This window comes from Molothrus ater, chromosome 6, assembly GCF_012460135.2.
Source record: "Molothrus ater isolate BHLD 08-10-18 breed brown headed cowbird chromosome 6, BPBGC_Mater_1.1, whole genome shotgun sequence".
Taxonomy (NCBI): Eukaryota; Metazoa; Chordata; class Aves; order Passeriformes; family Icteridae; genus Molothrus; species Molothrus ater.
This window is the reverse complement of record NC_050483.2, coordinates 17,057,706-17,078,015: the sequence shown is the minus strand read 5'-3', so window position 1 is coordinate 17,078,015 and position 20,310 is coordinate 17,057,706. Positions and strand designations below refer to the sequence as shown.

At 47.4% G+C, this 20,310-nt stretch overlaps 1 protein-coding gene across 1 annotated transcript in view; it reads left to right on the top strand.

Moving 5' to 3' along the window:
• Nucleotides 1-20,310, top strand: part of MUC2 (mucin 2, oligomeric mucus/gel-forming) — a 58,650-nt gene that overhangs the window by 23,133 nt on the left and 15,207 nt on the right. The window contains exons 27-43 of the mRNA XM_036384248.1: nucleotides 85-128; nucleotides 697-897; nucleotides 1,244-1,273; nucleotides 1,654-2,104; nucleotides 2,630-2,815; nucleotides 3,874-4,124; nucleotides 5,253-5,873; nucleotides 6,511-6,678; nucleotides 7,814-7,981; nucleotides 8,569-8,815; nucleotides 9,443-9,633; nucleotides 10,273-10,503; nucleotides 11,480-11,620; nucleotides 12,753-13,118; nucleotides 14,306-14,840; nucleotides 15,614-15,768; nucleotides 20,103-20,300. Of these exons, the coding sequence (XP_036240141.1) occupies nucleotides 85-128; nucleotides 697-897; nucleotides 1,244-1,273; nucleotides 1,654-2,104; nucleotides 2,630-2,815; nucleotides 3,874-4,124; nucleotides 5,253-5,873; nucleotides 6,511-6,678; nucleotides 7,814-7,981; nucleotides 8,569-8,815; nucleotides 9,443-9,633; nucleotides 10,273-10,503; nucleotides 11,480-11,620; nucleotides 12,753-13,118; nucleotides 14,306-14,840; nucleotides 15,614-15,768; nucleotides 20,103-20,300 (4,184 nt within the window). The remainder of the gene's footprint in view (nucleotides 1-84; nucleotides 129-696; nucleotides 898-1,243; nucleotides 1,274-1,653; nucleotides 2,105-2,629; nucleotides 2,816-3,873; nucleotides 4,125-5,252; nucleotides 5,874-6,510; nucleotides 6,679-7,813; nucleotides 7,982-8,568; nucleotides 8,816-9,442; nucleotides 9,634-10,272; nucleotides 10,504-11,479; nucleotides 11,621-12,752; nucleotides 13,119-14,305; nucleotides 14,841-15,613; nucleotides 15,769-20,102; nucleotides 20,301-20,310) is intronic.

The following is a 20,310-nucleotide window of genomic DNA, read 5'->3' as shown; positions in this document are numbered from 1 at the left end:
ATCTGTGTTTCTGTGCTCTTGATTCTGCTAATAGGTGCAATAAAACATCAGCAACATTTTAATTTTTGAAAATTTTTCTTTTAGTATCTGTGTCCCGTCAGGATCCATAGAATGTAAACCAGTCCCAGGTAAATAACATTTGGTTTTTTCGGGAAACAAAAAGAAACGCAAATGCACAGAACTGCTCTGTCTGACTTTACAAAGGCTTAGTATTGATTTAGAATAATTCTTTCCAGTGCTAGTGAAAGTTGTGACTAAAGAAAATTTGGCAGCACTTTTTTTGAACTTTGCTGTTAATACTTCTGCTTAAACCCTTTTCTCATGCCCATTTGGTCTTTCTCCCCACATCCCACATCCAAACTAATGGATTTCACTACAAGTTAGCACTTTCTGAACATGTAGTTATTAATATAAAACTGTCAGACAGTAAATTTCAATTATTATTTCTCTTAGAACATTTTAAAACCTACTTTCTAAGTCTGTACCACCAGGCATTTTATTCAGGACTTGATTAAATATGTTCTAACATTGCTTTAAATGTAAAGATAAATTAGCACAATATAGTAGATCTAAGCTCCAGGAACAGGAGCTGAAAAACATGCATGACTCATGTAAATGCTATCTTGTCCATAAGTATTTTGCCTCTGCCTCTTACATGGTAGTAGAAAAATTGCACAGTAAAGCTCTTTCTTGCAGGATGTCCTTGTGTCATCAATGGAACGAGTTATGAAGAGGGTGCTACTGTGGGAGTTGTACAGGACGGTGACACATGTATAAGATACATTTGTGCAGAAAATGGCTCTGTAGTTCCTGGTGAAGTCTATCCCTGTCCAACATCTTCGCCTACAACCATTTCAACCTTCTCCCCTCACAGTACTCTTACCACCACCACCACAGGTAAATCATCAATACAGATGTGATCTAAAAATTGTTTCCTTTAAGGAAAATATTTTAAATCTAGAATGTACAATTATATGGAATTATAGTTGACATAGATAGAGCAATATTTATGGATTGTTTTATCACACCACACTAAGAAAGACTTTTAGCATTTTGAGTTGATTTATTTCTCATGAAAGAAATTTTAAGTATAAATGTATAGGGTGCCTTCCTATTTTTGAAAAAAAAAAATGTTAGCTTTTCAATATCCTAATGGGATAGTAGAAATAATGTTAGGAGTGTCAGCAAAAAAAATACTATTATATTTCTTTTGAAATGATAATCTCTTTTTGTTCTATTTCAGTTTCCACTACAAGCCGTCCAGTCACTACAAGTAAGTTATAAATACAAAACAATGTTGTTAAAAATGTCAAAGGAATATTTAAAGGAAGAGTAAATTAAAGGCAATCAGTACAGAAGAAAATATATTTTAAACAAAAAATGAATAATTTTTTTTTGTAATTTCAAAAGTGCTGTTAGTATATAGGTCCTTCCAGAGAAGAAGGACCTTTAAAGGCTTCAGCTTGGTGATTTTATCTTGATGCAAAACTTCCAGTTTAAAGACCTTGTAATACAGAACCAATTTTAGAACTCTTTTATTTGGAAAGATTACAAATTGCAATGCAGTCCTCTAGTCCTTAATGGAAGAAAATAAAAAATGGATCTTCTTAGGATGTTATCTGTAAAGTCTGAAACCTTTGTCTTTTCTTGCAGCTCCATGCATAGTCACAGACCTAATCTGTGATTGGACTGAGTGGTTTGATGTTAGTAAACCTGAAGAAGGTGGTGGTGACTACGAAACATATGATGAAATAAGAAAACATGGAAACAAAATATGTACAGCTCCTGAAAAAATTGAATGCAGGGCTAAGGATAAACCTGATGTGAGCTTGGAAGAACTTGGTCAGAAAGTAGAGTGCAATGTTACATATGGGCTAATCTGTAAAAATGATGAGCAAGATGTAACTATGTGGCCACTTTGCTATAATTATGAAATCAGAGTAAACTGTTGTGAGTGGCAAGAAATTCCTTGTGAGCATACAACTACACCTACTATACCTTCAACTTCAACCACCACCCAGACAACAATACCCAGCACCACTACAACCAGGACTTCAACAGAAACTACCACCAGGCCCATAGACATCCATTCCACAATATGTGAGTATACACCATCGGTCCTCACTCCATTAACTTCAACAACTCCAGGTATTTAACCAAAAAATACTCCATGACCTTTGCCTTTGGAGAAATATAGGGCTGTTGGCTACTAAAGGCAGGTCACAATCCTAGAAAATGTTGATCTGCAAGGAAGTCTTAGGAGAGTTTGGACTTTTAAGTTTCTGCTGGAGACAATATTCCAAGAAGGACTTGTTGTGTGAGAAAAGAGTAGGCCATGCTTCTAACTCCTGTTGCTTGCTAGAGGCATTATCTGGGTGGGGTTGCACAGGCTTCATTCTTCAGGCTGACATGGTCTTGCTGATTTTGTGAGAAACACTTTCCAGCAGTATGCCTTTCTGGGGCCAGAAAGGGAGGGCTGGTGCTAGGGACCTTTGCAGTGCTGAGGGTGAGCTGACCTCTCTGGCTCTGTGGCAACTGCCTCATGCACAGCTTCTGTTCAGTTCACATTGAGTCCCACTCATGCCTCTGTACCTTTGTCTGTTTTCTCTGTCCCTGTTCTTTTTAACAGCCCCATCTCCATCCACACCAAGCACAGCACAATCAACAACCATTACCTCGCCGCCGGAGACTCTCACCACCACCACCAGCACCCCGACAACAACAACCACTACTACTGGATCAACAATGCCCACCTCAACTACTTCAAGCACATCCTCACCAACACCAACATACACCACCACCACACCAACTCCAGGTACTTCTCTGGACTGTTCTCTGATGTGTTCTTTTGCTATGGGAGAAATGAAGTTGCCTTGGCCCCTCCTTTAGTGTGTCTCCATGGGACTGCAGATTGGAGGAATTTCTGTTCATCCCCTCAAGTGCCCTGTGCCCTGCGCTCAAAGCTGGCCTTTTGGCCAGCTGGTTAAGAAAAACAAGGATTTAGGGGTTCTAGGGTGAAGGTCTTGGCTTCTCTGACTCAAAATGCTGGTGCCCAGCTTAGACAGATGCTGAACTGATGGAAATTTTTGATTTTCCTGCTGTTGGACCTTGTCCTTCAACTGGCCAGAATGTAGTCACTGGACCCACACATGGAGGGCAATTGGAGTGGGACTTTAGCCTGCGACACTGTCATTCTAGGAACAGCTGGGCAGACTTTCTTCCCTTGCTCCTCTTCCTTTGGCATGTCAGTAAAAGTGGATGACAATGGTTCTAGATCTTAGAAGCAAGGATTACACTGGGACACTTTTGGAAACCTACCCACAAAATGCCACTTCCTGTGAACTGTAGCCTTTTGCTGATGACATCTGCTAGAACTCTGGGAAGCCCTTCATCAGGCTGACATTCCACCAGAGGGAAATTTCATGACAGTCAGGCAGGAACTTATTCCTCTTCACTCTACCATCTCTGACAATGAATTCACCACACAGCTCTTACTGCAAGGGTTTGCAAGGTGCTCAGGAAGTGAGGCAGAGGTAGAAAGTGACAGCAACATAAAAAGGCATTACTCCTCCTCATCGCTTACCTATTGGTAGGCTTCTGTGATTTGGTGAGAAGCAGCTTCCAGCAGCATCTCGAATCTCCTAGCTAGGAAAGGAGGGCCATCATGCTTTCTGTGCATGGATGTAAAGGATTCTTCACTTTGAGGCCAGAAAGGAAGGATTGCTGCTAGGGATCTTTGTTGTTCTAAGCGTGGCCTGACATGTCTAGGTCTGTGGCAACTGCCTCATGCACGGATTCTGTTCAGTTCATACTGAGTCCCACTGACGTCTTTGTGCCTTTGTCTGTTTTCTCTGTCCCTGCTGTTTCCAACAGGCACAACAAGCACAGCATCCCCTACATCGGAATGGACAACCACTTCCACGTCCCTGCAGACTCTCAGCAGCACCACGACCACCACCCCTACCAGCACCAGCACCAGCACCACCACCAGCAGAGCGCCGACGACAACAACAACAACAACAACAACAACAACAACAACAACTGGTACACCAACCATCCAAACTCCTGCACGTATGTTCCAAAACCAAATAATTCCCACCAAAAGCCCTGTGCCTCCAGCTACAGTACCAACAAATAATTCTCTGGCTCTGTTGTTGTTTCTGGCCTTGCTATGGGAGTAGGGAAGATCCATGAGCACCTCCATATGTGGCTCAGGAAGGGATCAGGGATGGGTGTAATTTCTGGGCAACCTGTGGCTAAACCTGGCCCTTGTTTTGGCCGTTTGAAAGGAGCAAGGATTTAGGGGACCTTGGGAGAAGGTCTTGTCTTCCCTGCCTCAACAATGCTCCAAGGAGGTATTTCATACTTGTGCCCAGATTAGACAGATACTGAAGTGATGGGAATGTTGCTTTTGCTGCTATTGGACCTTGTCCTTCAGCTGTCCAGAATGTAGTCTCTGGACCCAAGGTGTGCAGTTGGAGTGGGGCTAAAGTTTGTGGCATTTCAGGCTCTGTTTGGGCACAGCTGTGCAGACTTAGTTGCCTTTCTCTCCTGTTCTGTTTCTGTGGCCATTGCTGCTACTTTCCAGCTGTTTGGGCTGTAGGGTGCTTCCACGGCTTTAGCTGGCAGAGTTTGGGGATTGGTTTCAGAGCTGAGATTGCCACTTTTGACAGACACAGGCTCTGGGCAGCTGGATTCTACCAGCGTACCTGTTGGTGCTTGTCTCCAGCAATCTGTGTGCTATTGGGAGGCGCTGGGAAGCACTGGGAAGCAGCTGAGGCTTTGTCAGCAGCATGTGTCCTGTGCCTGCTCTCCCTGTCGTCAGTTGCTTTCCCAGTGGCTAGTTTCTCCATGAGATATTGAGGTGATGTACGTGGGCCAAGAAGCTGAGAGAGTGGCAGGAGTCTCTGCTTAGTCCCACACTCTGCCTCCTGTATGGGCCTTAGGTGTGTGGTTTTTTGCAGATGAGAGTCCATACAAAGCAGTGTGCCCCACAGCTGGGGCACACACGCATAACTCATGAGTGCCTGTGTCCTGATTTGGGCCAGGAGTGGTTTTTAGGGCCAAGAAGGGAGGCCTGGCCACACCACTGAGCTTTCTTATGGCCAGTGTTGGCTGAGTGCAGTAGCAGCCTGAGGGGCACCACTGAGTGCAGGGGATGCCCAGAGCACCACCTGGGTGTGAGCTGGTGCCCTGCATTGTTGTCTCTCCCCTGTCTGTTTCTGACTGTCTGCCTTGTTGTCTCCTCTCAGCGTGTGAGTGCATCTGGACAGACTGGATCGATGTGACTTACCCAGATGGTTCTGACAGGAATGGTGGTGACTACGAAACCTTTGAGAACATTTACAAGAAATACCCCTCCTGGGAGTGTGCAAAAGTTGAGAATATTTCATGCCGAGCAGAGAAATTCCCTAGCTATTCCATTGCAGATTTAGGGCAGAAAGTGGAATGTAATGTTAACGTAGGGCTCATCTGTAACAATAAAGATCAGCAGATAGGAGGTATAATACCAATGCCAGTCTGCCTCAACTACGAGATCAGTGTCTGCTGCACCCCCAACAAACCAGAGTGTCTTCCAATTCCAAGCACCGCGAGCACCACAACGTCCACAGCTTCCCCCACAACGAGCAGTGTGTCCCCTCCAATATCAACCACCGCTCCAACGTCAACACCAGTGGAGACTCACACCACCACCACCACCACCACCACCACAATGCCCCCCAGCAGCACCACCACTAGTGGCAGCACCTCACAGACAACAACAACAACTGCTCCTGTCTCAACAACACCGGTTTCAACTACTTCAAGCATATCCACGCCCACACCAACATACACCACCACCACCAACTCAACTCCAGGTACTTCTCTGACCTGTGCTCTCATGTGTTTCCTTGCTGTGGGGAACTGAAGGTCTGTGAGCACCTCCATTTGTGCCTCTCTCTGGGATCTGAGATTGAACTAATTGTTCTGTATCCCCTGAAATGGCCTTTGCCCAAAGGTGGCCCTTGGGCTGGTTGTTTCAGAAGAAGCAGGAATATAGGTCTCTATGTCCTCCTTTCCTGTGGAGAACTTGATCCTCTTTTTACTGTGCATACGTCCTTCCCTGACCATAGATTCCCATCTCAGCTCTTACTCCATGAGTTTAGTGAGGTGTTCAGGTAATGAGGTAGAGATGGAAAGTCCCCAGTAGATGAAAAGCATTACTCGTCCTCCTCTCTTCCCATAGGTAGATCTCTCTGATTTTGTGAGAACTGCCTTCTAGCACTATCTGCAGTCTCCTTGCTAGGAGAGGAGGGCTGTGACCTTGTGTGTGCATGGATGTCAAGGATTCTGCTTTTTATGGCCAGAACAGGAGGGCTGGCTCTGGGGACCTTTGTTGTTCTAAGGGTGGGCTGCCCTGTCTATTTCTGTGGCTGCTGCTTGATGTGCAGCTTCTGTTGAGTTCACAGTGAGTCCTACTGATGCCTTTGTACCTTTGTCTGTTTTCTCTGTCCCTGCTGTTTCTAACAGGCACACCTCCATCCACACCAAGCACACCACAATCAACAACCCCTACCTCGCCGCCGGAGACTCTCACCACCACCACCAGCCCTCCAAGCACAAGCACAACCTCAACCACAGCAACAACACCAACAACAACGGTTACTGGATCTTCAACAACCGTCTCAACTCCTGGAAGTATGTTCCCAGCAGTAGTAATTCCCACCAAATTCCTCTGCATCTAACTGCACAACCAACCAATAATTATCTGCTTCTTCTGTCATTTCTGACCTTACCTACTGTACTGGGAGTACTGGAGGTCTGAGAGTAGCTCCATTTGTGGCTCTGGATGGGATCAGGGATGGGTGTAATTTCTGGACATCCTAGGAAATGTCATGTTCCCAAGGCCAGCCTTTTGTTCTGGCTGGTTCAGAATGAACAATTATTTAGGGATCCTGGGGAATCGGTTTTTGCTTCCCTGACTCAGCAGTCTTCCCAGGAGGTATTCCATCCTGGTGCCTCATCTTGTACAGATTCTGAAGTAATGGAAAGCTTGTTTTTACCCCTGTTGGTCCTAATCCTTCAGCTGGCAAGAATGTAGTCACTGGACCCATGGAGTGCAAGTGGAGTGGGACTTGGTCTTGTGACACTTGCATTTCAGGCTCTGTTTGGGCACAGCTGTGTGTAGTTTCCCACCTTTCTACTCCTCCCTTACCCTCTACTGTTAATGGTGTTCAGCTACTCTAGGTGTAAGAAGGAAGGATTCTTCTGCCAGGCTTTTGGGAACAGTTTCAGTCTGCATACTACGCTTTGCTGTGAGCTGTGGTCTTTGGCTGACCAGATCCACTAGTACACTGGGGAGCCCTTAATCAGGCTGACACTGGAAAATCACATGACAAACGGGCAGCAAGATATTCCTGTGCATGCTTCCTTCCCCTTACCATATGTTCCCATCTCAGGTCTTGCTCCAGTGTTTAATGAGCTGTTCAGGTAATGAGGCAGAGCTAGAAAGCTCCAGCAAGTTTGAAAGCATTACGGCTCTTCATTTCTTACCTATTGGTAGGCCATTCTCATGTTGTAAGAAGCACCTTCCAGCACCATTCCCAGTCTCCTAGCTAGGAGAGGAGAGCCTGGATGGATGTCAAGGATTCTGCTTTCTATGGCCAGAACACGAGGGCTGGCTCTGGAGTCCTTTGTTCTAAGGGTGGGCTGCCCTGTCTATGTCTGTGGGCACTGTCTGTGGCTGATGTGCAGCTTCTGTTGAGTTGACATTGAGTCCCACTGATGCCTTTGTGCCTTTGTCTGTTTTCTCTGTCCCTGCTGTTTCTAACAGGCACACCTCCATCCACACCAAGCACACCACAACCAACAACCCCTACCTCGCCGCCGGAGACTCTCACCACCACCACCAGCCCTCCAAGCACAACCACAACCACAACCACAACAACAACACCAACAACAACGGTTACTGGATCTTCAACAACCGTCTCAACTCCTGGAAGTATGTTCCCAGCAGTAGTAATTCCCACCAAATTCCTCTGCATCTAACTGCACAACCAACCAATAATTATCTGCTTCTTCTGTCATTTCTGACCTTACCTACTGTACTGGGAGTACTGGAGGTCTGAGAGTAGCTCCATTTGTGGCTCTGGATGGGATCAGGGATGGGTGTAATTTCTGGACATCCTAGGAAATGTCATGTTCCCAAGGCCAGCCTTTTGTTCTGGCTGGTTCAGAATGAACAATTATTTAGGGATCTTGGGGAATCGGTTTTTGCTTCCCTGACTCAGCAGTGTTCCCAGGAGGTATTCCATCCTGGTGCCTCATCTTGTACAGATTCTGAAGTAATGGAAAGCTTGTTGTAGGCCATTCTTCATTTCTTACCTATTGGTAGGCCATTCTCATGTTGTAAGAAGCACCTTCCAGCACCATTCCCAGTCTCCTAGCTAGGAGAGGAGGGCCTGGATGGATGTCAAGGATTCTGCTTTCTATGGCCAGAACACGAGGGCTGGCTCTGGAGTCCTTTGTTGTTCTAAGGGTGGGCTGCCCTGTCTATGTCTGTGGGCACTGTCTGTGGCTGATGTGCAGCTTCTGTTGAGTTGACATTGAGTCCCACTGATGCCTTTGTGCCTTTGTCTGTTTTCTCTGTCCCTGCTGTTTCTAACAGGCACACCTCCATCCACACCAAGCACACCACAATCAACAACCCCTACCTCGCCGCCGGAGACTCTCACCACCACCACCAGCCCTCCAAGCACAAGCACAACCACAACCACAACAACAACACCAACAACAACGGTTACTGGATCTTCAACAACCGTCTCAACTCCTGGAAGTATGTTCCCAGCAGTAGTAATTCCCACCAAATTCCTCTGCATCTAACTGCACAACCAACCAATAATTATCTGCTTCTTCTGTCATTTCTGACCTTACCTACTGTACTGGGAGTACTGGAGGTCTGAGAGTAGCTCCATTTGTGGCTCTGGATGGGATCAGGGATGGGTGTAATTTCTGGACATCCTAGGAAATGTCATGTTCCCAAGGCCAGCCTTTTGTTCTGGCTGGTTCAGAATGAACAATTATTTAGGGATCCTGGGGAATCGGTTTTTGCTTCCCTGACTCAGCAGTCTTCCCAGGAGGTATTCCATCCCTATTGGTAGGCCATTCTTCATTTCTTACCTATTGGTAGGCCATTCTCATGTTGTAAGAAGCACCTTCCAGCACCATTCCCAGTCTCCTAGCTAGGAGAGGAGGGCCTGGATGGATGTCAAGGATTCTGCTTTCTATGGCCAGAACACGAGGGCTGGCTCTGGAGTCCTTTGTTGTTCTAAGGGTGGGCTGCCCTGTCTATGTCTGTGGGCACTGTCTGTGGCTGATGTGCAGCTTCTGTTGAGTTGACATTGAGTCCCACTGATGCCTTTGTGCCTTTGTCTGTTTTCTCTGTCCCTGCTGTTTCTAACAGGCACACCTCCATCCACACCAAGCACACCACAACCAACAACCCCTACCTCGCCGCCGGAGACTCTCACCACCACCACCAGCCCTCCAAGCACAAGCACAAGCACAACCACAACCACAACAACAACACCAACAACAACGGTTACTGGATCTTCAACAACCGTCTCAACTCCTGGAAGTATGTTCCCAGCAGTAGTAATTCCCACCAAATTCCTCTGCATCTAACTGCACAACCAACCAATAATTATCTGCTTCTTCTGTCATTTCTGACCTTACCTACTGTACTGGGAGTACTGGAGGTCTGAGAGTAGCTCCATTTGTGGCTCTGGATGGGATCAGGGATGGGTGTAATTTCTGGACATCCTAGGAAATGTCATGTTCCCAAGGCCAGCCTTTTGTTCTGGCTGGTTCAGAATGAACAATTATTTAGGGATCCTGGGGAATCGGTTTTTGCTTCCCTGACTCAGCAGTCTTCCCAGGAGGTATTCCATCCCTATTGGTAGGCCATTCTTCATTTCTTACCTATTGGTAGGCCATTCTTCATTTCTTACCTATTGGTAGGCCATTCTCATGTTGTAAGAAGCACCTTCCAGCACCATTCCCAGTCTCCTAGCTAGGAGAGGAGGGCCTGGATGGATGTCAAGGATTCTGCTTTCTATGGCCAGAACACGAGGGCTGGCTCTGGAGTCCTTTGTTGTTCTAAGGGTGGGCTGCCCTGTCTATGTCTGTGGGCACTGTCTGTGGCTGATGTGCAGCTTCTGTTGAGTTGACATTGAGTCCCACTGATGCCTTTGTGCCTTTGTCTGTTTTCTCTGTCCCTGCTGTTTCTAACAGGCACACCTCCATCCACACCAAGCACAGTGTCCACCACACCACAACCAACAACCCCTACCTCGCCGCCGGAGACTCTCACCACCACTGCCAGCACCACAATGGCCCCCAGCAGCACCACCAGCATCAGCACCCCGAGCACGACAACTGTTACTGTATCACCAACACCCACCTCAACTACTCCAAGCACATCCACGCCCACACCAACATATACCACCACCACACCAACTCCAGGTACTTTTACATTTTGTGCTCTCACATGTTCCCCCGTTGTTGGAGTAATGAATGTTCGTAAGCACCTCTTTCTGTCCCTGTACGGGATCAGAGAGGGGTATAATTCCCAGGTAGTCCAGGAAATGGGCTGTTCCAAGCATGGTCTTTTGGGCTCGCTGTTTCATAAGGAATAAGAATTCAGGGGTCATTGGAAGATTGTCTTGGCTTCCCTGACTCAACAGGGCTCCAAGATGTTGTTTCACACTGGTGAAACAGCTTAGCGAGATGTTAAACTGATGAGAAATGTTGCTTTTGCTGGTTTTGGGCCATCCTTCTGCTGGCCAGAATGGAATCACTGGATCTATGGAGCTCAATTGGAGTAGGGCTTCATCTAGTGGCAGTAGCCTATCAGGCTCTGTTTGGGCACCGCTGTGCCAAGTTTTTTCCCCTTTTGCTTTCTCCTTTGTTCTGTCAGTGCTAACAGTTGTCAGTTGTAATAGATGTTGGAAGGAAGGATTCCCCTGCCAGAGTTTTGAGAACAATTTCTCTCTGCGGACTGCCCCTTGTTGTGAACTGTGGCCTTTGATGAGATTCACTAGTGCCCAGGGAAGTCATTCATCAGGCCTTCATAGCACCACAGGGATATCACATGATGATCAGGCAGGAATATATTCACAGAATCAGTTGGGTTGGAAAAGATCTCTGAGATCATCATGTCCAGCCTTTGCCTGAACACCACAATGTCACCTAGATGATGGCACTAAGTGCCACATTCACTTTTGTCTTAAAAGCCAACAGACACTGTGGCTCTGCCTCCTCCTTGGTTAGTCCATTGCAGTGTCTAATCATTTGTTCTCTGGAGAAATTCATCCTGACATCCAACTTAAACCTCCCCCAGCAAAACTGCCTCATGCACAGCTTCTGTTGAGTTGACATTGAGCCCCACTGATGCCTTTGTGCCTTTGTCTGTTTTATCTGACCCTGCTGTTCTTAACAGGCACAGAGAGCACATCCACACTGAGCACACCAAAATCGACAACCCCTACCTCGCCGCCAGAGACTCTCACCACCACCACCAGCCCTCCGAGCACCACAACCACTGTTCCTGGATCAACCACAACCATCTCAACTCCTCTAAGTATGTTCCCAAAAGCAATAATTCTCACCAAAACCCCTCTGCCCCCAGGAACAGAATCAACAAAAAATTCTCTGGTTCTGTTGTCATGTCTGGCCTTGCTGTGGGAGTAGTGAAAGTCCATGAAGCACCTCCATATGTGGCTCTAGATGGGATCAGGGATGTGTGTAACTTCTGGGAGTCCTGGGAAAAGTCCTGTGGCCAAATCTGGCCCTTCGGCTGGCTATTTCATAAAGAACAAGGATTTAGGGGTTCTTGGGGAAGGTTTTATCTTTCCTGACTCAACAGGGCTTCAAGATGGTATTTCATGTTGGTGCCCAGCTTAGACAGATGCTGAACCAATGGGTAACATTGCTTTTGCAGCTGTTGGATCGTGTCCTTCAGCTGGCCAGAATGTAGTCACTGGACCTGTGGAGTGCAATTGGAGTGGGACTTGGTCTTGTGGAAGTGCATTTCAGGCTGTGTTTGGATTCAGCCATTTCTCCTCCCCCTATGCCCACTGTGTGTTAATTGTTGTCAGCTGTTAAACATGTAAGAAGGAATGGTTCTCCTGCCAACTTCATAGGGAATAGTTTCACTCTGCAGACTGCCTCTTGCCAAAGATTACTTTTGATCTTTTGCTATCACCTCACCTGGTGAGATCCACTAGTGCCCAGGGAAGCCCTGCATCAGGCTGACATTGAAATACAGGGGGAATCACATGCCAGTCAGGCACAAATATACTCCTGGGAATACTTCCTTCCCAGCTTCCCCTCTTATCTCCTAGTCCATGAATTAGTGAGGTGTTCCAGTAATGAGGCAGAGATAGAAAGCTCCAGCCAGATCCAAAGCATTGCTCCTCCTCGCCTATTGGTTGGTCTTTCTGATTTTGTGAGAAGCACCTTCCAGCACCATCTTTAATCTCTTCACTCGGAGAGGAGGGCCATGATGCTCTCTGTGCATGGATGTCAAGGATTCTGCTTTCTATGGCCTGAAAGGAAGGGCTGATTCTGGGGACCTTTGTTGTGCTAAGGGTGGGCTGACTCTCTAGCTCTGTGCCAGCTGCTTCATGTGCAGCTTCTGTTGAGTTTCTGTTGAGTCCCACTAATGTCTTTGTGTCTTTGTCTGTTTTCTCTGTCTCTGCTGTTTCTAACAGCCTCACCTACGAAGACACCAGGCCCACCACATACACCAAGTACTCCCACTCCAACAGCATCTGAAACTCCCATCATCACTTCCAGCACCACGATGCCCCCCAGCAGCACCACCAGCATCAGCACCCCCAAGACAACAACAACAACTGTTACAGGCTCATCAACAACCTTCTCAACTACTTCAAGCACATCTACATCGGAATGGACAACCACTTCCACGTCCCTGCAGACTCTCAGCAGCACCACGACCACCACCCCTACCAGCACCAGCACCAGCACCAGCACCACCACCAGCAGAGCGCCGACGACAACAACAACAACAACAACAACAACAACAACTGGTACACCAACCATCCAAACTCCTGCACGTATGTTCCAAAACCAAATAATTCCCACCAAAAGCCCTGTGCCTCCAACTACAGTACAAACAAATAATTCTCTGGCTCTGTTGTTGTTTCTGGCCTTGCTATGGGAGTAGGGAAGATCCATGAGCACCTCCATATGTGGCTCAGGAAGGGATCAGGGATGGGTGTAATTTCTGGGCAACCTGTGGCTAAACCTGGCCCTTGTTTTGGCCGTTTGAAAGGAGCAAGGATTTAGGGGACCTTGGGAGAAGGTCTTGTCTTCCCTGCCTCAACAATGCTCCAAGGAGGTATTTCATACTTGTGCCCAGATTAGACAGATACTGAAGTGATGGGAATGTTGCTTTTGCTGCTATTGGACCTTGTCCTTCAGCTGTCCAGAATGTAGTCTCTGGACCCAAGGTGTGCAGTTGGAGTGGGGCTAAAGTTTGTGGCAGTGGCATTTCAGGCTCTGTTTGGGCACAGCTGTGCAGACTTAGTTGCCTTTCTCTCCTGTTCTGTTTCTGTGGCCATTGCTGCTACTTTCCAGCTGTTTGGGCTGTAGGGTGCTTCCACGGCTTTAGCTGGCAGAGTTTGGGGATTGGTTTCAGAGCTGAGATTGCCACTTTTGACAGACACAGGCTCTGGGCAGCTGGATTCTACCAGCGTACCTGTTGGTGCTTGTCTCCAGCAATCTGTGTGCTATTGGGAGGGCTGGGAAGCACTGGGAAGCAGCTGAGGCTTTGTCAGCAGCATGTGTCCTGTGCCTGCTCTCCCTGTTGTCAGTTGCTTTCCCAGTGGTTAGTTTCTCCATGAGATATTGAGGTGATGTGCGTGGGCCAAGAAGCTGAGAGAGTGGCAGGAGTCTCTGCTTAGTCCCACACTCTGCCTCCTGTATGGGCCTTTAGGTGTGTGGTTTTTTGCAGATGAGAGTCCATACAAAGCAGTGTGCCCCACAGCTGGGGCACACACGCATAACTCATGAGTGCCTGTGTCCTGATTTGGGCCAGGAGTGGTTTTTAGGGCCAAGAAGGGAGGCCTGGCCACACCACTGAGCTTTCTTATGGCCAGTGTTGGCTGAGTGCAGTAGCAGCCTGAGGGGCACCACTGAGTGCAGGGGATGCCCAGAGCACCACCTGTGTGTGAGCTGGTGCCCTGCATTGTTGTCTCTCCCCTGTCTGTTTCTGACTGTCTGCCTTGTTGTCTCCTCTCAGCGTGTGAGTGCATCTGGACAGACTGGATCGATGTGACTTACCCAGATGGTTCCGACAGGAATGGTGGTGACTACGAAACCTTTGAGAACATTTACAAGAAATACCCCTCCTGGGAGTGTGCAAAAGTTGAGAATATTTCATGCCGAGCAGAGAAATTCCCTAGCTATTCCATTGCAGATTTAGGGCAGAAAGTGGAATGTAATGTTAACGTAGGGCTCATCTGTAACAATAAAGATCAGCAGATAGGCGGTATAATACCAATGCCAGTCTGCCTCAACTACGAGATCAGTGTCTGCTGCACCCCCAACAAACCAGAGTGTCTTCCAATTCCAAGCACCGCGAGCACCACAACGTCCACAGCTTCCCCCACAACGAGCAGTGTGTCCCCTCCAATATCAACCACCGCTCCAACGTCAACACCAGTGGAGACTCACACCACCACCACCACCACCACAATGCCCCCCAGCAGCACCACCACTAGTGGCAGCACCTCACAGACAACAACAACAACTGCTCCTGTCTCAACAACACCGGTTTCAACTACGTCAAGCACATCCACGCCCACACCAACATACACCACCACCACCAACTCAACTCCAGGTACTTCTCTGACCTGTGCTCTCATGTGTTTCCTTGCTGTGGGGAACTGAAGGTCTGTGAGCACCTCCATTTGTGCCTCTCTCTGGGATCTGAGATTGAACTAATTGTTCTGTACCCCCTGAAATGGCCTTTGCCCAAAGGTGGCCCTTGGGCTGGTTGTTTCAGAAGAAGCAGGAATATAGGTCTCTATGTCCTCCTTTCCTGTGGAGAACTTGATCCTCTTTTTACTGTGCATACGTCCTTCCCTGACCATAGATTCCCATCTCAGCTCTTACTCCATGAGTTTAGTGAGGTGTTCAGGTAATGAGGTAGAGATGGAAAGTCCCCAGTAGATGAAAAGCATTACTCTTCCTCCTCTCTTCCCTATAGGTAGATCTCTCTGATTTTGTGAGAACTGCCTTCTAGCACTATCCCCATCTCCTAGCTAGTCAAAGAGGGCTGTAGCCCATCCTGTGTGTGCATGGATGTCAAGGATTCTGCTTTTTATGGCCAGAACAGGAGGGCTGGCTCTGGGGACCTTTGTTGTTCTAAGGGTGGGCTGCCCTGTCTATTTCTGTGGCTGCTGCTTGATGTGCAGCTTCTGTTGAGTTCAGAGTGAGTCCTACTGATGCCTTTGTACCTTTGTCTGTTTTCTCTGTCCCTGCTGTTTCTAACAGGCACACCTCCATCCACACCAAGCACAGCATCCCCTACAGCTGAATTGTCCACCACGTCCCCAGAGACTCCCAGCACCACCACCACTAGCACCAGCACCAGCACCCCGACAACAACAAGCACTGTAACTGGATCACCAACACCCACCTCAACTACTTCAAGCACATCCTCACCAACACCAACATACACCACAACCTTATCAACTCCAGGTGCTTTTAAGTTTTGTAGTCTCATATGTTCTTTGCCTTTGGGACATCTGAAGGTCTGTGAACACCTACTTTTTTGCCTCTGTATGCTATTACGAATGAATTAACTTCTGGGCAACCCCTGAAACAGCCTTTGCCCATAGCTGGCCCTTCAGTCTGTTTCAGATGGAACGAGAACTTAGTAGCTTTTGCTGCTGTTGGACTTTGTCTTTCAGGTGGCCAGAGTGGCGTTCCTGGACACATGGAGTGTGATGGAGTGGGGCTTGATTTTGTAACACTTGCATTTCAAGCTCTCTTTAGGCACCGATGTGTGGGCTTTATTCCTTCTCTCCTGCTCCTTTCCCATGTCAATACTAATGCTTCTCAGCTACTATAGATGGAGGAAGGAAGCATTCCTCTGCCATGCTTTTGGAAACAGTTTCACTCTGTAGACTGTGACTTTCTGTGAACTGTGGTCTTTGCCTGACAAAATTCACTAGTACTCTGGGAACTGCTGTCATCAGAAAACCACATGCCAATCAGCCAAGAACATATTCCTGTGCATGGTTCCTTCCCTGACCACAGCTTCCCATCTCAGCTCTTTCCCGAGGATTTTGTGTGGTGTTCTAGATAATGAGGGAGAGATAGCCCCAGCACAATCAAAAGCTTGCTCCTTCTCATCTCTTACCTGTTGGTAGGTCTTTCTGATTTTGTGCAAAGCACATTCCAGAACCATCCCCAGTCTCTTTACTAGGAGAGGAGGGGTATGACCCTGTATGTGCACAAATTTCAAGAGAGGGGGCCAGAAAGGAAGGGCTCATGATAGGGATCTTTGCTTTACTAAGGGTGGGCCGACCTCCCTAGGCCTGTGGCAACGGCCTCATGTGCAGCTTCTGTTCAGCTCCTATTGAGTCCCACTCATGCATTTGTGTCTTTGTTTTCTCTGTCCCTGCTGTTTCTAACAGGCACACCTCCATCCACACTGAGTACACCAAAATCGACAACCCCTACCTCGCCGCCGGAGACTCCCAGCACCACCACCACCACCACCAGCCCTCCGAGGACCACAACCACTGTTCCTGGATCAACAACAACCATCTCAACTCCTCAAAGTATGTTCCCAACACTAGTTATTCCCATAAAAACCCCTCTATGTCTAACCATAGAACCAACAAATAATTCTCTGCTTCTGTTGTCATTTCTGGCCTGGCTGTGGCAGTAATGAGGGTCCATGAGTACATCCATTTGTGGCTCTGTGTGGGATCAAGGATGTGTGTAACTTTTGGACATTCCAGGCAATGAGATGTGCCCAAAGTTAATTTGGGCTTTTTCAAAAGTGATGAGGATGCAGGCTCCTAGGAAGTTCTTGTCTTTCTTGATGCAACAGTGCCCTGAGGAGGTATTCCTGCCCAGCTAAGACGCATGCTGAGCTGATGGAAAATGTTGCTTTTGCAGCTGCTGGACCATGTCCTTCAGCTGGGCAGAATATAGTCATGGAACCCATGATGTGCTGTTGGACAGTAATTTTTGTTCTTGGCACTGGCATTTAGGCACTGTTTTAGGCTCAGCTGTATAAAGTTTTTTTCTTCACTTCTCTTTTTTGACCATGTCTGTGCTAATCTTGGTTATAGATGTAGGAAGGAAGGATTCCTTTCCCATGCTTTTGGCTACATGCTACCTCTTGTGGTGAACTGTGGTCTTTGGCTGATCATATCCACTAGTACTCTGTGATGTCCTTTATCAGGGTGACGTTGGGAAAAACACATGACTAAAATTGTTCTGCTGCATGATCCATTTCTGGAGCACAGATTCCCCTGAGTTCTTACTCTATGAGTGAGTGAGCTATTTAGGTAATGAGGCAGAGATAGAAAGCCCCAGCCAGATCCAAGCATACTCCTCCTCATCTCTTAACTACTGGTAGGTTTCTCTAATTTTGTGAGAAGCACCTTCCAGCACAACCACAACCACTGTTCCTGGATCAACCACAACCATCTCAACTCCTCTAAGTATGTTCCCAAAAGCAATAATTCTCACCAAAACCCCTCTGCCCCCAGGAACAGAATCAACAAAAAATTCTCTGGTTCTGTTGTCATGTCTGGCCTTGCTGTGGGAGTAGTGAAAGTCCATGAAGCACCTCCATATGTGGCTCTAGATGGGATCAGGGATGGGTGTAACTTCTGGGAGTCCTGGGAAAAGTCCTGTGGCCAAATCTGGCCCTTGGGCTGGCTATTTCATAAAGAACAAGGATTTAGGGGTTCTTGGGGAAGGTTTTATCTTTCCTGACTCAACAGGGCTTCAAGATGGTATTTCATGTTGGTGCCCAGCTTAGACAGATGCTGAACCAATGGGTAACATTGCTTTTGCAGCTGTTGGATCGTGTCCTTCAGCTGGCCAGAATGTAGTCACTGGACCTGTGGAGTGCAATTGGAGTGGGACTTGGTCTTGTGGAAGTGCATTTCAGGCTGTGTTTGGGTTCATTTGTGTAGACTTTCCTCCATTTCTCCTCCCTCTATGCCCACTGTGTGTTAATTGTTGTCAGCTGTTAAACATGTAAGAAGGAATGGTTCTCCTGCCAGTCTTTTTGGGAACTTTGCAGACTGCCTCTTGTTGTGAACTGTAATTTTTGGGTGATGCTATCTCTGATGAGATCCACTAGTGCCCAGGGAAGCCCTGCATTAGACTGACATTGGAACACAGAAGAAATCACGTGCCAATCATTTGCATGCTCCCATCCCTGATTGCAGCTTCCCATTTCAGCTCTTGCACCAGGATTTAGCAAGGTGTTCAGATAATGAGGCAGAGACAGAAAGCCCCAGCTGGATACAAAGCATTACTCCTCATCTCTTACCTATTGGTTGGTCTGTCTGATTTTGTGAGAAGCACCTTCCAGCACCATCTTTAATCTCTTCACTAGAAAGGAGGGCTATGACCCTCTCTGTGCATGGATGTCAAGGATTCTACTATCTATGGCCAGAAAGGAAGGGCTGGCTCTGGGGACCATTGCTGTGCTAAGGGTGGGCTGACCTCTCTGGCTCTGTGGCAACTGCCTCATGCACAGCTTCTGTTCAGTTCACATTGAGTCCCACTGATGTCTTTGTGTCTTTGTCTGTTTTCTCTGTCCCTGCTTTTTCTAACAGCTCCATCTCCACCCACACCAAGCACACCACAATCAACAACCATTACCTCGCCGCCGGAGACTCTCACCACCACCACCAGCACCCCGACAACAACAACCACTACTACTGGATCAACAATGCCCACCTCAACTACTTCAAGCACATCCTCACCAACACCAACATACACCACCACCACACCAACTCCAGGTACTTCTCTGGACTGTGCTGTTGTTTGCTCCTGTCCTGTTGCTCTGAAGGTATATGAGTACCTCAAATTGTATGTCTCGGATGGATCCGGGATGGATATAACTTCAGGGCAAGACTAGAACAGCCTTTGCTTAAAACTTGCCTTTCATCTGACTATTTAAGAAGGAAAAAGGTTTTTTTGTTCTGGAGAAAATGTGTTGGCTTCCCTGACAGAAAGCCTGCTATGAAAAATTTCGTGCTTCTGCCTAGCTTACACGGATGCTGAACTGATGGGAAATCTTGCCTTTTTTGCTTCTGGACCTTGTTCTTCAGCTGGCCAGAATTTAGTCACTGCATGGCTTTGGGTTTTTTGGCACTGGCATTTTAGGTACTATTTGTACATAATTGTGTAGACATTCTTCCCTCTCTCCTATTTCTTTGCCCTGTTAGTGCAAAAACCTTTCAGTGGTTATAGATGTAGGAAAAAGGATTCCTCTGCCATCCTTTCAGAACAGTTTCATTCGGCATACTGTGACTTTCTTTGAACTGCATCTTTGGCTGATCAGATCCACTAGTACTCTGAGAAGCCACTTATCAGAGTGACATTGAGAAAACCACATGCCAATCAGGCAGGAACATACTGCTGTATAGACTTCCTTCCCTGATCACAGATTCCCATCTCAGCTCTTACTCCATGAGTTAATGAGATGTTCAGGTAATGAGGCAGAGATAGAAAGCCCTAGCTAGACCCACAGCATTACTTCTCCTCATCTCTTACCTATTGGTAGGTCTCTCTGATTTTGTGAGAATCACCTTCCAGCACTATGCCCAGTCTCTGCTAGGAGAGGAGAGTCATGATACTTTCTGTGTGTTGATTTCAAATATTCTGCTTTCTACTGCCAGAAAGCCAGGGCTGGTGCAAGGAACCGTTGCTGTGCTAAGCTGACCTCTCTAGCTCTCTGCCAGCTGCCTCATGTGCAGCTACTCTTGAGTTCACATGGAGTCCCACTAATGCCTTTGTGCCTTTGTTTTCTCTGTCCCTGCTTTTTCTAACAGTTCCACCTACATCCACACCGAGCACACCAAAATCAACGACGACTCTGCCACCGGAGACTTCTACCTCCACCACCAGCACCCCGACAACAACAACCACTGTTACTGGATCACCAACACCCACCTCAACTACTTCAAGCACATCCTCACCAACACCAACATACACCACCACTACATCAACTCCAGGTACTTCTCTGGCCTGTGCTGTTGC